Source organism: Uloborus diversus, unplaced genomic scaffold (assembly GCF_026930045.1).
Source record: "Uloborus diversus isolate 005 unplaced genomic scaffold, Udiv.v.3.1 scaffold_309, whole genome shotgun sequence".
Classification (NCBI taxonomy): domain Eukaryota; kingdom Metazoa; phylum Arthropoda; class Arachnida; order Araneae; family Uloboridae; genus Uloborus; species Uloborus diversus.
In genome coordinates this window covers 140732-158203 of record NW_026558471.1, presented here as the reverse complement: position 1 = coordinate 158203, position 17472 = coordinate 140732, and the positions used below count along the sequence as shown (strand labels likewise).

Below are 17472 nucleotides of genomic sequence, written 5' to 3'. Positions count from 1 at the left end.
ATGGCGCCACCGACGTTAAACATAGCATAAGTTAAAACATAGCAACAAGTGTTGCCAACCGAAAACTAAAAACTCTGGTTGTCATGACAACAAGTGTTGCCAACCGAAAACCGAAACTAAAAACGCGCGAAAACTATTCGTAACCTTTCACGAGCGAAAACGAGGAAGGGCGAAAACGCGGTGGTCATCTTCTTCAAGATTCAGGCGCAACCCAAGGTCGGAGGAAGTGGGAGGGGGATGAGGCGGTGTTGGGAGGGGGTGGAGGGGAGGTCAGAGGGGCAATGGACGGCGGCTATGAGCCGGAGAGCCGCCGGCTGGCGTTGAACTGTCCTTATTCCCCTACTTACTATGACCCACAAAACCATTTATTTGAGCTTTTAACAAGATGAGAAATCCTTCTTCAGTATGATGAACAATGATATAAACATTTTGACTGTTGTATATGAGGCAAAAGCTCAGTATGAGCCAAATACTCGACACGTGCTTCTTCGAGACCACTCGACGACGTTCGGGTTTAACTTCGTGAACGCTCGGCATTTTCCGGCGAAGAGGCGTGTCGCCATACTTCACCGCTGCGCCTCACACTTTACAAAAATAATTAATTTGCTTGTTTGGCACCGACTCAAAACTACTTAGGTATACTTACATTAATTTAAGAACTGAGTTATTAAGGTTAATAAAAAACTCTAAATTATTACGAAAATATATACTTAGGTATACTTACATCAGTTTAAGAACTTAGTTATTAAGGTTTAATTAAAACGGTTTATTATTTTTTGCTTTTCAGTTTTTTCGGCGGTTCAATTTTTTTGTTAAAAAGTTTTTATACGTTTTGTTTTTGCGTCAACTTCAAAAATTATGTTTAAAAGCATTATCGATGGTGTTTAAAGAATAAAATTATTTTTCACTTTTTAGAGCAATTTTGATGTCGGTTCTATTTTTTTTTTTTTCAAAAATTTTTTAATCATGAATTTATTCGAAAATATTTGAGTATACGATGACTTTTGTGGTGTGTTATTTCTCTGTCCCTTCGTTTTTTGACCCATTTCAAAATCAAGATCCGTCAATATTTTGAAAATACTACTGGGCTTTATTTAGAATGACATAGGAATGAAGTGAAAAAAATATTGGACTTTGAATTCAGTTTTGCGTTATTTTGGTTTTACTAAAAATTTTCAAAGTGTACGAACACTTTTGGGAGCCACTGTATATGTCTATTTGAAGATATTAGAAGAGAATTAAAGGATTTTACCCTCTGTGGAAAAATTAATGAATACCGCATTGATTGGAAAGATCATATGCAACGTATGAAAAAAGGGTGACTTCCTAGTGTGACCTTTTATGATATGACAAAAAGCAAGCTAGATCAAGGCAGGTCTAGAACACGGTGGCTCGACCTATAGCCCCTATATATACACGAGCCGGCGCATCAGCTTAAGATCAACCATTTTGGATCCGAGCGCGTGTTTGTGTGGTTGTCTTTTCTGGTGAGTGATCGCGTTCGGTGACTTTTCACTGCGAGTAATTATTAGTGACATGTGAATTGTTAATTTAAATAAAATGGTATTTTCGACCAATTTGGCAAAACCTGAAACTTTGCTGTGGAAACCATAGACTAATAATAAGAGTAGACCGAGCTTTCTCATTCTTGCTGATGAAGAAAATTGGTTCATAGATGTATCATGTGACTAGTGGAAGGGATTGGCGAAGACTTTGGCAGCATGGTTGCTAGATGGCAGCATTATCTACAGTTTGGCACTCGACATGTATTTTACGACAATGTGTTTTCATTAAAAAAAACTTCCAGGTGCAGAGATTGAACTGTTTTTCTTTTAGTTATGCATTGTTTTGACATTAGTCATTAGTTTTTGATCACAGTTTTCAATAACTTTTAATTCATTTGGAACTGCTACGTCAGCGTTGGCGTGAACGTAATGGCGTAAATGTTTTGCGTTAACGCAAAAATGTACTAATCGGTATCTTAAATTGAAACTGTAGGTAAAAATCTTACCGTTTGCTGATTCTTCTTGGTCGCTTGCATCTTTTATTGCTTAGAGAGTTATTGAAATTGACTAAAGAAAATGCACAATACTATCTACACGAAAAACTCACTATATTAACAAAATATTTACAACTTAGAATAACAAATTTACAAACCGGACTCCATAAAAGATCATTCTTCCGCGTTCCATAAATTCTATTTATTTTATTTCGCGCTGGCGTTGATCGTCTGCTACAATTAACGCCCGCTGTTGCTAGGATATCCACCAGTCACATGGTTTGGTTTATGAGCAGCAAAAGGGTTGCCATAGCTCGGTCTACTCTTATTATTAGTCTATGGTGGAAACCCTTAGCTACGCAACAATGGAAAATCCGATCCAAAATGGCTAAACTTAAGCTGATGCAACGGCCTATTTATATAGCGGCTCCACTTGGACCGAGAAGCAGGAATAGGATTTTAGAGTAAAGCTTGTTGATGGTGATCTGTCTGTCTATGACGACAATAACTGCACGTGTCAAAAATTTCGAAGTGAAGCTTTTTATGCGAGGGATTTGAAATTCTGATCGGCAAACTTTTGTGTGTTTTAGTGACGTAGTATTTTGTGCAACGAAAAGTTGCACATGCGCTCTTCTCGCTTTCTTTCTTTCTCGTTGTCCGTGATTGCGTTTACAGCGTTGAGCACAGCTGTTCGTTACCAACAAAGCATACGTTGAAACACGTGTGTATGTATATCCAACGCATTTCGAGTAGTATCGTGTTTTCGTTGTTTATAATCTATTTTCTTCATTAAAATATACAATTTTGTTGGGAAATATGTCTGAAATACCTTGGCTTAGAGGAAGAGACTCGATCCGGGGTCCGATGGGCTCAAAGCTTGCTCTGCAGATTAAGCCACTGTGATTGTCAGTCCGACTTTGTGCTGTGCGGCAATGTTGGTATGTGTACGAAAACGATAATTTCTCTTCTTAAGAACGAAGAGGATACACAGTAAGGGGCGTACACGGGGGAGGGGGTGAGAAGAGACACCTGTTGACCCGAGTCAGAAGGGGGCCCGAGATTTTTAAAATGAGGGGTGAAATATATATAGGGACGTAGGGGTAAACAATATGGAGGAGTGCCCGTAAAAGTCATTTCTGACAGGTCCTAAAATTTCTCTGCACACATTGAGACATAGGTGTATAATTTTATTTAAATTAATGAATGATAAACACAGTATATATTATTCAAAAATGATTGAATCAAAATGTTTCCCTGTGAGGATTACTCATTTTCATTTGAAGCAACAGGATGCATAAATAATTTAAATTATAAACTCCTTAATTAAATATTCATTATCTGTTGAAAATGCCGAAAGTGCCGGTATTTTATATTCTTAAATGCTGATTTTATGAAATCGCAAAGTAGGACGAAATGGCGGTATTCGGAGTACCGGTACTGCTAACCCTGCGCAGCAGTATAGACAGCTTTACGGGTCAAAGGAAATACAAATTATTAGCCATATTTTTTTTATGCTCAAAATAATTGGGTTGTAATTAATGAATGGCATTCTTGTCATTTAAGCATAGTATTCATTTCTCAAATTTTAGATAGAAAAAAGGTTAAGGAGAATGGGGATAACTAAAGTAAGAAAACTAGTTGTACATATTAAAGCATTGTTATACATTTTTTAGCATACTTTATTGGAGCAGGAGGCTGAAGGAAAAAACTTAAATCTCATTTCGTCAAGATATTTAACTATGGTTCTGTTATCATGGCAGATATAATTCTTACACTGCATATTAAAAACATGCAGTGTAAGAGTTAGATACAGATATGAGGATGTTAGTAAATGCATTTAAATTACTTTTACAGGCAATTAATAAAATTGAAACAAATTAAAAACTATCCACTTTTAAATGGTTTAATAATGACTAAAGAAGAAAAAATTAATAAATTCGTGGAATAAAAATAAAAAAACGCTTCCAACTCAAATAGTTTCCAACATTAAGAAGAATAGAAATACTTGCAGGATGCAAAAGAATTGGAATCTCAAAGTCAGCACGCTATTTTTGGCAATGCACCTGTTCGATATCAGCATGTATCCAAAACACCCCTTTTTTTTAGTTAGAAATGATCAAGCTCCTTTTAAACTACAAGAAATCTGTACAAAAGTTATCGCCCACCCCATCTACAATTTCTCGACAGATTTAGATCAATCTAAAAAAACAGAAAGCTTTTCAAAAAAAGTGTGTTAGAAAATATGTATAAACACAATGAATTTCAAAATATAACTCACAAAATCTCACTTCCAGTATTGTATGGATTAAGACAAAACTTTTTTGTTTGAATTCATTATTGTGGACTGTTCACAACATTAAAATATAACTCTTTGCACACAAATTAAATTTTATTTCAGAATCATTGAATGATTCTTTAGCAATCACTTTTAGTTAAAAGAATAATTTTAGAAAAAGCTCTGTGAAGAGCATTTCCATAAAAGTACTTACTATCACTGTAATATCTTTTTTACCAAATTCATCTTTAATCTTTGTGCCCAGCTCTCCCTCTGGGATTCTGAGATCATCACGGGTGTCACCTTTGTCGTTCATTAAAGTCACAAAACCATCATCACTAATATCAATGAGCTGTGAAGATTAATGTAAACACATTAGTTTTCTCATAAGAAAATTTACGCAGCATATTACTATTACAGTGTGAGATGGGTTTACATGCATCGTAATAACTGCCTAATTGTCTAAAGTCAAAACATTAGTTTATTGTTTTAAAATATGCTTCAAGAAAATCCTCTTAAATAAATTAGAGGTTTTTTTATAAACCATAGCAAACATTTTTGGCTTCAAAATATGCCCACTATTCCACGGGAAAAGACTTGAAAACGTATAATGACCAATTAAAAGTTTAATTTTAATACTTTTTCTTGCCACAATACTGTCTTTTACATAATATTTAGATCAGTGGTTACCCAACTTTTCTGATTCCCAGCACCTTTTAAGAGTTTAAAGGTGGCTATTTGTTATTATTTTAAAATTTCAAGAAAACCCATTAAAAGCTTTTAAATTACTAATGCAGAAGGGGCAGTCCACGGTATTTTTGACATTATGTAGAGAACGTAACATGACCTTTTTTTGCCATAACTTTTTAATTTACCGTTTGATTTGCAAATTATTTTATTTTGAGCTGGTGTGTTGGTAGGAAAAGATCAAAATAAAATAATATGCTAATCAAACAGTAAATTATTATGGCAAAAAAGGTCACGTTACGGACTTGACATAAAAGTCAAAAATATCTTGGAATGCCCCAGAAACAAAAAGTAGAAAGTACCTGAAAATCACAACGATTAACATTTGGAACGTCTATATTATGTGTAGATGGACATAAATCTTCATATTTCTTATTAGGAAAAATATCAAGTCCTACAAGATGTACCTGAAATAGATAAAAATTTATAATGTATTACAACTTAAAACATTTAAAAATATGGGAGAAACCTAACCTGGCAACATTGTGAAGGCTACACAGATCCTAATCACAACATCACGACACTGCCAGATTAGGTTTACCCAGATAATAAAGGCAAATATTGCTATATATTTCCATAATTGGGATTGTGGTACAAGCACCAAATTTTAGACAAGTTTTTTTGTACCTTACACATAAGTGAACCCTCACTTATGTGACCAAATGGGACAATAAAATTTTTTTGTAAAGTGAAAACCCCAAAAATATGCTTAAACCTGAAAAGTTAACACTAATAATATTAATATTACACTACTAACACTAATCAATTAATATGCATATAATTTCTGTTCATTTATTGTAACTAAATAAGAATGTAAAAACCGAAGTTGTACGTTTTGTCATCTTTTATGCACTTCAGTACGTAAGCCATAAATATTTTACTATGGGGTGACATCAATAAAAACTAGAAAAATATAAGTTATAAAATATTTTTAGTCCATAAATCTTTGTTTTATATGTATGTCCCTAAGTATTTGACTTTCCCATTGAGTTTATTTTCTACTATTGTATTTAATAGTCTAATCATGCCCAATAGCTTAGTCACAGTGTTAAGTTTTAATACTTTTAAGTAAATTATGATCTAAAACTAGCTACAAAAATGTGTAATTATTATTATTTTTTTAAGATTAATGAAATTCTCAAGATAATGATTCTATTCTAATCAAATTATTAATTCATAATAGATAATGTATTGAAATATACTAATATTATTACACCATAACAATAAATTTATGTATGTATAATCAGCTTATTTTTCATTTCGTCCAGTTTCTTCTGGCGTCCCGGACTTTTGAAAAAAGGTGGGCAAAATAGCAACCCTGCCTTAGTTAGAGTGAATAAATTGCTGGTCAATATTATGTGTTGCCATTCATCACTTGAGCGTAAAGAAAAAATTCTTGCATCAGGGTTTAAGCTGGGTTCAAAAGTTCTTTAGCATAAAAGCTAAAATTGATGGGAAAATGTTAGCAAAATGCTAAAATGTTACACATTCTCATATATTTATATATGCCTCAGTGTGTTTCATCTCCAGTTGAAAATAAAATTCATATTTCATTTGTGACATCCTTGAAGAAATAAGTACAACAGCAATTTTTTTAAAACATAAAATAAAAAAAGAAAACAGGATCAGTGTTTAGAACGTTGCAGTCCCCTCTTCTTAATAAAGCAGTTTTTGGGGGGACATAATGCTGGATAAGACTAATAGTTATTGAACTTAATTGTAGCTTAAACATCTTAGCTAAGATTTAAAAAAGATTAAGTTGATTATCGCCATGCACGCTTCCTCTCTAGGATCATACATTTCTTCTTTATTTAAAAAACTAATTTATTTTTTATTTGAACAAAAAAGAGAAAATGCATTGCTTAATTTTCGCATATTAGATAGTGTGTTCGCATTTTGCGAGAAATGCGACCGTAGCGGAAACCCTGTCTTGCATACGTTGTTTTTGTGACTTTAATACTTTTTTTTTTTACGCTGTCGCAAGTAGGGTATGTTTATTTGATAGTTGGAAGTTTTATATTTCTAACAGAAAAGGTTCGCCTACTTAGGAACCCAATATTATTGAATAATTTGGCATGATTAAGTGCTCTTTTTAGAAAAAATATTGTTTATACAGAAGTTTTACGTATTAGCTGAATTTTGCAGTATCATTTCATTCAGGAAACTTAATTTTTCTGGGATATTGGCAATCTTGATCCATGGGCGTTAAATTTTTGGCACCAACGCCTGCGGGATAATTGTTTTTGCAATGCATATGTAAACAAATAGTAGGGAAATATCTATTTGCACTGGGTTATCACAAAGCAGGTTGCTGTCCAAGAATAAAGTCATGCTTTAGCGAAATTATAAAAGTTGGTGACAAGGGGGAGGAAAGAAATGACAAAAGAGACATACAATGGGGAGAACATGACATCGCAATTTTTTCCCCATAAGAACTTTTTCCAGTGAAACATTTGCGAAAAATAGAAGGGGTATGGTGAAGTGGGAAACTTTAAGACAAAGGGAGGAGGGGTTCAAATATGTCGGAAAAAAAAGCACGACATCAGTTAATCACAGCCATTAACCTAAACAAATCACAAATACAAACTTTTTTCAATTGCACTATTATTGCGATGTCCAGAGCTTTCGAGTGGACAGTTTTCAGTGCAGCAAGTAGGGTTAGATCATTTGACTGTTCGAAATTTTACACTTCTAACAGCAAAGGTCAGGGTAACTTAATCAATGATAGTCTACTTCTTTTAGAAGTTTTTTTTTTGCATTTGTCTTACACATAAAGTGAGTTTTACGGTATCATTTCATTTGAAAAGATTTCAATAATTGGGAAATTAGTGATGTTTATCCACTGGAGCTGGCACCAATGCCAGCGAGAGAAATGTTTCTCCTTTGCATACATGAACAAAGAGTAGAGATTTATATAAGGTTATCAGAGGGCAACATGGCACCCAAAAGGAAATTATTCCTGCCAAGAATTTAATGGCTATGTCAATTTCCCAATAATTGTAATGTCCCCTTAATTTATTTTAAGATTAACATACACAAAGCTTTGGTTCTATCAGGCCTTTTTTGATGCAAAAGCCTCAATAGGCTATGCTGCTGCGCCACATACAGAAAGCAAAATTGGAATAAGTTATTACTATTTGGTATTGTGAGTACATGTAAAAATTGTGTTCCCACATGTATGGTAAATGAATGTATAAGAGTAAAAATTAAAAAGAAACAGGAAAATCCATATAAGTTTTCTCAAATATTCAGTAATAAATGTTAGGGTGGATCGAAAAAAAAACGAAATTTTGAATCTTGATTTGGAATACCCGCCAAAAGCTGTGCATGTGTAAGTACAATGCACTTTTGAAATATTATTAAGTTTGAAAAATTTCTTAAGGGTCCTACCAAGGCTAGAATTTCTCAAAAAATAGAAAAAAAGGATAATTTTCCAAAATTTTTATGAAAATACTAGTGTTCAAATATCATTAAAATTATTTACTTTCTTTGTTGCATTAAGTTTGCACATAAGCTATAATGTTTCGCAAAAATAACCAGAACCTGACTTGGATCTTTGCACATTGCAATATTTCTTCTTTTAAAGCAGTCATTTTTTCCGCAAGAAAGTGCAGAATGCAGTTTTAAATTGAATTGAAAATATACTTTATTACAATAACAGTCCAGCACCCATTACAAGGAGATGGCTGCATTTCGAGTTGCATTCTACCCTTCCCATCTGCCAAGCCATGTGTATCAAGTATAAATATATTATTCATTTTACATTAGAAGTAAACTATCAAAATGCTTTTTTAGTATTAACTAGAAAAGCGAAATAAAGAGCATTATGTGCAAATAATGTATATACACACACAGTTGCTCCAATATCTAAGCAACAATATTGCCCCACCCGTAAAATATTCTCTTAACAATAATAATCACTGATGAACGAAGGTACACCAGAGAATTTGCCTTGCGGATAATTTTGAAGGCCAGTGAAGTAGCTTCTGTTCATGAAGAAATAAAACACTTCAGTACTCCAAAGATCAACTTTAATGCATCAGACTACTCTGACGTTATCAACTGGCAAGAATGTGAACCCCTAACAGCTAATAATTGCTACCCCCCAATTTTTGCTGGCACATTTAAAGAAAGACTTCAAAAATCGATTGAAAGTACAAACCACAATATAGGGTTCGTTCAGTTTTCCTGACAGACAGTTTCCCACTCAGGCAATAGAACGCTGTATTGAGGTGATGACAGAAGCTTCTTTGTCTGTAATTGGTCAATCGGCATGAGACGACTTCAAACGAGCAAAATTCAAATCTCGAAGCATCATGTCATCGTTTGAATCAAAAAAAGATTTCAAAGTGGTTTCATAAACATAAGTCGATGTAACGAACTGACTTTTTTTGTGACTTTAACTAACTGATACTTTTAAAGTTCCTCATTTTGTGAAATATTGTTCATATATATTGGTTTGACAACGTGTGCATAAATACATATTCTTTGTACACAATGTTCTTCACTTTGTCTCTTTAGTTTATACTAATACAGTCAACTCTACATAGCTCGAAGTCCAAAGGGACTGGCTAAAACGTTCGAGTTATTAGTAGTTTGCGTTATGGGAACTTGCCACAACAGTCTCAAGAGCTTGGGACCCAATAAAAACCTCGATATAAAGAAATATTCGAATTATAAGCTTCGAGTTATCGGGATTCGACTGTACATCATGTTGATAGTTACTTTAAATGCAAAATTATTAATATTTATACTTAATACATGTGGCTGGGCAGATGGGAAGTGCAGAATGGAACTCGAAATGTAGCCACCTCCTTGAAGTGGGTGTTGGGCTGTTAATATAATGAAGTATAATTTCACTTCCATTTAAAACTGCATTCTGCAATCTTTGCAAAAAAATAATGACTGGACTACAAACGAAGAAATTTTTGCAATGTGCAAAAAAACTTAAAATAAGTCAGTTTTTGGTTAGTTCCAAATTTTACGGTTTTTGTACGAACTTAATACTGAAAAGAATGTAAATAATTTGGAAGATACATGAAAAGAGTGTTAAAAGGAAGCATTTTAATGGTGCTAGAACAAACATTTTGACCATTAGTATTTTCATAAAATTTTTGGAAAACTGACCCTTTTCCTAGTTTTTGAGAAATTCCAGCCCTGGTAGGATCCTCAAGGAGCTATTGAAACTTAATATTTTACACGCGTATTGTACTTACACATGCAGCTTTTGGCGGGTATTCCAAATTAAGATTCAAAATTTTGTTTCGATCAACCCTGATGAATATGGTCGAATTTCAACCGCTGGCACACCTACTGTAGATGAACGCGGGAACAGTGTTTGCAGAAAACTTTCGGCTCTGCAGAAATTTTTTTTTAACTACTAATGTTAATTGTTTTAAAAAAGAATTAAAAAAAAAAATTCACATTTTCTTCCGAATCTTGTGCAGAATCAATCTAAAAAATAATGCTTTCTTGAAATCTTAATCATAGTACGCTAATTACTTAAAGGAGTAAACAATGGCACATGGAGACTGTCTTCAGTATGAGAGGGAGAGAACAAAAAAGCAGATAATCAGTGGCAGCGTATAGTACGAACCTCATTAGTTTTAAACTTTTTAAACAGACAATCTGCAGGAAAATACGGTATAAATCTTTGCAAAATACTTAATTTTAAACAAAAAAAAAAGTGACTTATTTACAAAATTAAATATCTTCATAATTTTTTCAAAAAGGTAGGTAGCACGTTTTATCAGATAATGAACTTTTTCACTATAAAATGAAAATGATAATGATCATGTGATTGATTTTGGGCAAAAAATAATGGTTAAGGCAGTTTCTTCAGTTGGTGAGTAAGCTTATACTAAGTTACTGCACAAATTTTTTAAAATGATTTTAAAACCTTTCCCCCGCCCTTTTCATATTTTAATATAAATTAAGGATGAATCAGGCAAAATAACTTTTCGCAGAAAATTTTCCAGTTAGGATTTATGTTCTAAAAAAGCCTTTCATTTTATCCGAGTTTGTAAATAACTACTACTCACAAAATCAAGTAGGAGAAAATAAAGAAATTCAAACATTTACAGCATGCAAAAGGATTGAAATTTTGAATCACTGCATACAAGATGGGTCAAAGTTCGAGTCTGTAGCTGAGAGAAGTTAATTTAGTTTTCAATAAAAAACTTCTCACTTTATGAATTAAAATTTATACTCAGAGCCTTTGAATTTAGAATTTAATACATTGTCAATTCTATAGACTGATTTTATATGTACTAGAACTGAAGTAACTCTCCCCTCTCCCACACAGAAGAGAAATTCTCACTCTGTTAGTGGAAAAATGTAAATGACAGAAAATATTCTGTTATAAATTCTTATATATTTTCCAGTCATCTCAAATTTTGCAGCAGAACAAATAATTTCGGAGACATTGTAAACACTTACAAAATGCTTTTAGTGAGGACAACAATGATTGTTCATGAATCAAATTGCACAGCTGGGCAATTCCATGAAAAGTGAAACCAGTAGGTCAAAATTTCATATTGCAGTTATTTTGCTATATTATACATCACTGTAAAGCTTGCAATGTGTATTTTCCGAATATTGCATTACTTTTTTAATAAAAATTAAATAATAAATTTTTTTCCTAGTTGGAAGTATGATAGTCGGGTCTTCAAAACAATCAGAAAAAAATACCCCATTTTCAAATGCTTATTTCTAATAGCAAAATAAAAATAAACAAAATTAATTGCAGTACAGCTTAAATTATTAACATAATACTATAATAACATGCATTTATTTTTATTTTTTTACAAAATGAAATCAGGCAATTAAAATTTTTAAAAAATGAAGTTTAATGTTATGTCCGTAACAAAAATTTAGCAAAAGTTATTGTTGCTTCCTAAAAAATCAAAATTAAAAGAAATCCTTTTTTGTCCTTTTAGCAATTCATCAGAGTAATTGTTTACCATAGTTTAAAACATTAGAATTTCTTTAGTTTTTAAAAAAATGGCGTTACAGACGTAACATTTTTTGTTACGGACGTAACAAAAAGCAGTACGTTACGTCCGTAACACATGTATATTTTCAATTAAAAAAAAAAAAAAAATACAGGATAGGCAATGAAAATATAGGGTATGACATGTAATATGATATAACAAAACTTCTGATACTGCGATTTTCAAAATTTTATAAATACTAGTGGATATTTAATTTCATTTTTTAAAATTATTGAAATACACATCGTCGCCTCAGAGCAACATTAAGACATCTAATCCTAGGAATAAGACAAGATATCCTACTGTTGCTCTGAGGTGTTCCTCTCAATGTAAGATTTTTTTTGTCCTCCAAATCCTAATTCAATTGGTGTTAATAATTCTAGATTAGCAATTAATGCTTAATAACATGCATTAAAATATTCTAGAGGGTTCCTTAATTTCTTAAACTTTGCTTCATCAATGCACTATGACACAAAAAAAAATAGTGTTCTCCCAGTAGATTTTTGTGAAAATTCCTTGATCATTTAACACGATGAAATCCAAAGCATTTTGTGCGTAATTTTTATCAATAAAGTTTTTTTTTTAAATTTATATTACAGATATTAATTATAGTTTTTCTCTTCAAACTTCTATCATTCTGAAAGCATAGCCAAATTGATATTACTTCTTATTTAAAAACTAACTTAGAGATAAGAATTTGTCCTGTTTAATAGTTTAAACCAAAGTTACTGAGTTACTTTTTATTGTTATTTACTCTCCACAAAAAATAATATTTAGATTACTGTTTCATTGATGCGTTGAATATTTTATAGTTTTAAAACTTAAATTAAAAAGCATAATTAGATTACAGTTAAAAATACTAAATATTAAACTAGCTACATCTGATCCTCAGATAAGGCAAATTTAGTTTTGAAGCAAGATTTAGATTACTTAGGCAAATGTTGGCCAAAATGCATTTTTCCGATGTCAGTTTTGACAGTTTTTTTTCCGCCTTTGGCAAAAATGTGCCAATTCTTCTAAAAAGCGATCGAAATCAAAGGCAACCGTTAAACTTTAAAAGAAATTTGGCAGTTATTTGTTGAGAGATAGAGAAAATCATCGAAAATTCTTAAAACTGTAAAAGTTCTTCCTTGTAGAAGACCCCCCCCCCCCCCCGCTCTCCCTCCATGTTCATGTTAAAAATTTATTTGTAACTGAATAATTCCACTTTTGTTTTGCTTAATTTTCCCTTGGATAATTTCACTTTTTATGACGCACCAATTTATATTTTATATTTATTTACATGGTGGTATATGGACGGGGGCTGCTCCCTACCTCCCCAAATCTTTAAAAACTATTAAAGTGTAACTTAAATGGTCAAAATAATGTGTTAATCTAGACCAATGCACTCTCTTAACAAAAATTATTAGTATACATAAGCTTTTATTTGCTTTGTGCAATTAGTATATCAGACATGTTACGTACGTAACACTTTTTTATTACGTCCGTAACAAATACAGTGAAACCTCCCTTAACGGACACTCCCGAATAACGGACACCCCTAATTAACGGATATTTTTGCAAGTCCCAGTCCCTCAATATAGGTCATTCCATGTAATTCACTCTGAATAACGGACACTCCGAATAACTGAGTTATTTCACAAAAAATTTCCCTTGCGATCGTAGCCCTTCCGTTTTTTTTTTCTTTTCACAGAATATCTTAGTAACTGCTTGCCTTACAAAGCTTTTCATCCTCCACAACTGATATTGCCCCTCCCCTCCCCCCGTCGTTTCCTTATCACTGTTTCTTGGAATTAAAAGGGTGGTAATGGGCAGAAGCAGCGATTGGGGCTTAAAAGTTGGGGGCAGAAAAAAATAAAAAAAGAACTAAAAGACATGGTACTTTTTGCGAGCAGCAAAAAATAAAAATGAAAAAAAAAAGTCATAATTTTGTTACAGCTAGTTTTGATAGTATTGAAGCAGATAAGTGAAAACTGATGTCAGCCTAACAATTAACGTACGTTTTTCTTAAGATTTTAATGAATTTTGTACACAATAACTATTCAAAAGTTAAGATAAAAAAGGGGAAACTGGTTGCTTTTTCTAACTGGGGCTCTCGGGAGATGCAATTGAGCAGACCGGCGCCGGTAGTAGTCGGCTTTATGGCGCCGTGGTTTCGTTGGGTTGTTTAATTTTTAGATATGAAAAAGATTTGCCCATATTCAAGGTCATATTGCCAACTGTCAATCATGCAATAGTGATACTCCAGATAAAATAAATAAATTAACCATAAAAAGTAGAGAATTTCCGGAAGCACTGGAATACAGTAAAGAATTGAAAAACTTTTTCCTGAGCAAAGGGTAAACTGAAAGACTTGCTAAGGTAAATGATTTAAATATTTATATTCAGAAACAGGCTTGTAATGCAAAAAAGAGATGTCAAACTGTTTTAACTGATTACTTTGATTGATTAAATGCTTTTTAAGACAAGTGTGTGCTGTCAGTATACCTTTATTAAGAAAAAACAGATTAATTACACTTGACGTAAAATGTAGTAAACCTTTCGCAATTGTTTCGATTGTGTTCTAAAAAGGGAACAACAGCCCATTTTGAAAAAGGTAAATTAAATAGCTCCTCCTAATAGCGGACACCTCCCAATAACGGACAAAACTTCTAGTCCTTTGACTGTCCGCTATTCGGAGGTTTCACTGTATATAAATTTATATCATAAATTTTACAAACAGTATCCATGAAAACTTTATTGTTTTAGAAAGCTTAAAATCTCTAGAACAAGTATTTCAAAGAAAATTTTAGAAATCTATGAATAATTCACAGGAATATTGGCAATTGTATGACAATGTATACATTTTGCTGTTTTCTGAGTTACTTCTGTAACAGGTAGTTTTTAATTTTTGTTACTTTTTCTAATAAAACAATCTGCACCCAAATTTTTGATAGCATTAATAACACCCAACTATACAACAGAAAAAAAAATTGTAGCTTTTTATGAAACCAAATTGAAATTATGAGTGTTTTAAAGTCTGTGATTGTTACGTCCGTAACGGTGGAATTGCCCAGCTATAGGATCTTTCAATTATTTGACTGTGAAATGTCATAAATATAATGAATTCAACAGCTCTCATTTGTCTTGAATTCTGATTTTAATTTCAAGATTTATCGTTATGTATGGGATATTTCAGTCAAATACCGAGGAATGACCATTTCAGTAATTAATCAACCAACAAATGCCATCTTTGCAGGAATTATGACAAACAGCAGCACAGCGGGAATAACCTTCTGGAAGAAGTCTTAAGGGGCATTCCACGGTATTTTTGACATTATGTAGAGTCCGTAACGTGACCTTTTTTTGCCATAACTTTTTAGTTTACTGTTTGATTTGCAAATTATTTTATTTTGAGCTGGTGTGTTGGTAGGAAAAGATCAAAATAAAATAATATGCTAATCAAACAGTAAATTAAAAAGTTATGGCAAAAAAGGTCACGTTACGGACTCTACATAAATGTCAAAAATACCGTGGAATGCCCCATAAGCAAAAAATTCTTTACAAGTACAGAAACTCATGCCTTACAGTTATCTGTGAATGGTAAATATTTTAAGAAAAAAAAAATTTACAAGGCGGCATCTGAATGAAGTGTACGTAGGCACAAAACTTTAAAAAAGCAATATCCCATTTTAAGCTCGGCCACAGATCAGTCTTTCGAGCTTAGCACGACAGTATTGGGAAAGTCACTAATGTAAAAACCAAGGTCCTTGAAGCATTTGTCACACTCAAAACCTTGCTTCTCTGAACTGCTTGTATCCGAGCAAAATGTCTAACATGCAGAAAATGTGACAAAGGAATACATACCTTGGCATGTCCATGTTTTCCTGTTTTTGAAGTACTCATTTCCATGATTTTACAAGGACGAGCTTTTAACATAACAAAACCATTTTTTCTTAAAGACGAGCACTGCACTGGATATGTTGCAGAAGCTCCAGCATTAGCTGCAGAATAATCTTCTTCTCCTTCCATTTTGTGAGCTAGGATTTAGAATGTCTTTTAGTAAAAACTTTATGAAAAAAAAAGCATTTACTAGAGAAGAAGAGAGGAAAAAAAGGAACTTCTAAGAGAAACAATTTTATTATTTATTTAGAACTATGAGTGAAACAAGGCAAAAACACACTAAATTCGCGTTTTTTGGAAAATAACACGGCCGTAAAATACAATTATTGACAGGGAAAATTAACATTTTTCAAAACCTTTGAAATTACTCTACTTTTATCAATGTTATGAATAACTATTAACTGTAAATAAGTGTCCTATTAAGCCTAAAGATATTTCAACCAACATGCAACGCGGCAACACGTTATACGAGTTACCGATTAAACTTGATAATAACTGCTCGACTTTAAACAAAACTAATTACTAAAGATTCAAGAAGATCTAGTATAGAAAATTTAACTTTTGAATACGTTATTAATTACAAAAACATCACATAAGTAAAAACTCGTGGCATACATAAGGCTTAACTCTTAACATTATGAATCAGCCATGTTTTACTGCAAGGAAACGCCGGAAAGCTATAGAATTCCACAGGGACACAAAGTGTCAATAAGAACCTTTGTACGGACAAAAAATGAAGATAAAATTTACATTTTTAAAGTACTTACTTATGAACTTAGAATTTAATTACAACTAGAAGCTCCTACAACAAGATATGGTCTTTCTTACATGTGATTCCACCTGGTGAGAAGTTTAGGAAACATGCAGGAGGGGCTGAGTAGAGAAGTTGCTACCGTTGCACTTTCCTGCTCCAACAATTATAATTATATTCACATGCATAAATATGGTGATTTAAAATCTATAAGCATATTTTTGTTTGATAAAAAATGAGAGTTTTGGGTTTCGCCATCTTTCTTTGAATTGCTTAATATTTGTTACAGTAAGGAAGATGTAATCGACCAATAAGAAAACTCCTTTCATTGGGCTCGGAGCAATTTTTTTTTTTCACACTGCCGGTGCGGTGTGTTGTCTATGAATATCATACTCTAGTTGTGTTTGAGAAAAAACGTGAGCGAAGGGAAAGAGATAGAGCTTTGAAATTAAGCTTGTTTGTTTGCGGCTGGGCTGTTTTCAACAGAAATTCTATCAAAGCGTGGATGATGTCGGACACCAAGGAAGATCCAGATCTTTCCCCATCGTCCGTGCCCATCAACGCTTCAAAAAAATTAATCGGTAATTGATAATCCAAGTGTTTTATAACTGTTGTAGAACAGCCTTAGGCCTAAGAGCTGGAGTCACATTGCGGTTGTTGATGGCTTATTTCTACAATTTAATTATATACTCCCATTTCATCGTAAATTGTTTTCGCTCCAACACTGACAAAAAGAAAGAAAAGAAAGATTTCAAAGTTTAAACTCCAGACATATGATATAAAGTCTTTATCTTTTAATGTTATAAACATGAAATATGGTTACTCA

At 32.7% G+C, this 17472-nt stretch overlaps 1 protein-coding gene across 1 annotated transcript; it reads right to left on the bottom strand.

The window, feature by feature from the left end:
- Nucleotides 1-4488: 4488 nt before the first annotated feature.
- On the bottom strand, nucleotides 4489-16762 carry LOC129233285 (eukaryotic translation initiation factor 5A-1-like; the record flags this gene model as incomplete). Its single annotated transcript, XM_054867333.1, has 4 exons — nucleotides 16663-16762; nucleotides 15860-16032; nucleotides 5324-5428; nucleotides 4489-4626 (listed from the first exon to the last, which is right to left on the bottom strand). Coding segments are annotated over exons 2-4 (408 nt in total), but the record flags the coding sequence as incomplete, so codon positions are not given.
- Nucleotides 16763-17472: the final 710 nt, after the last annotated feature.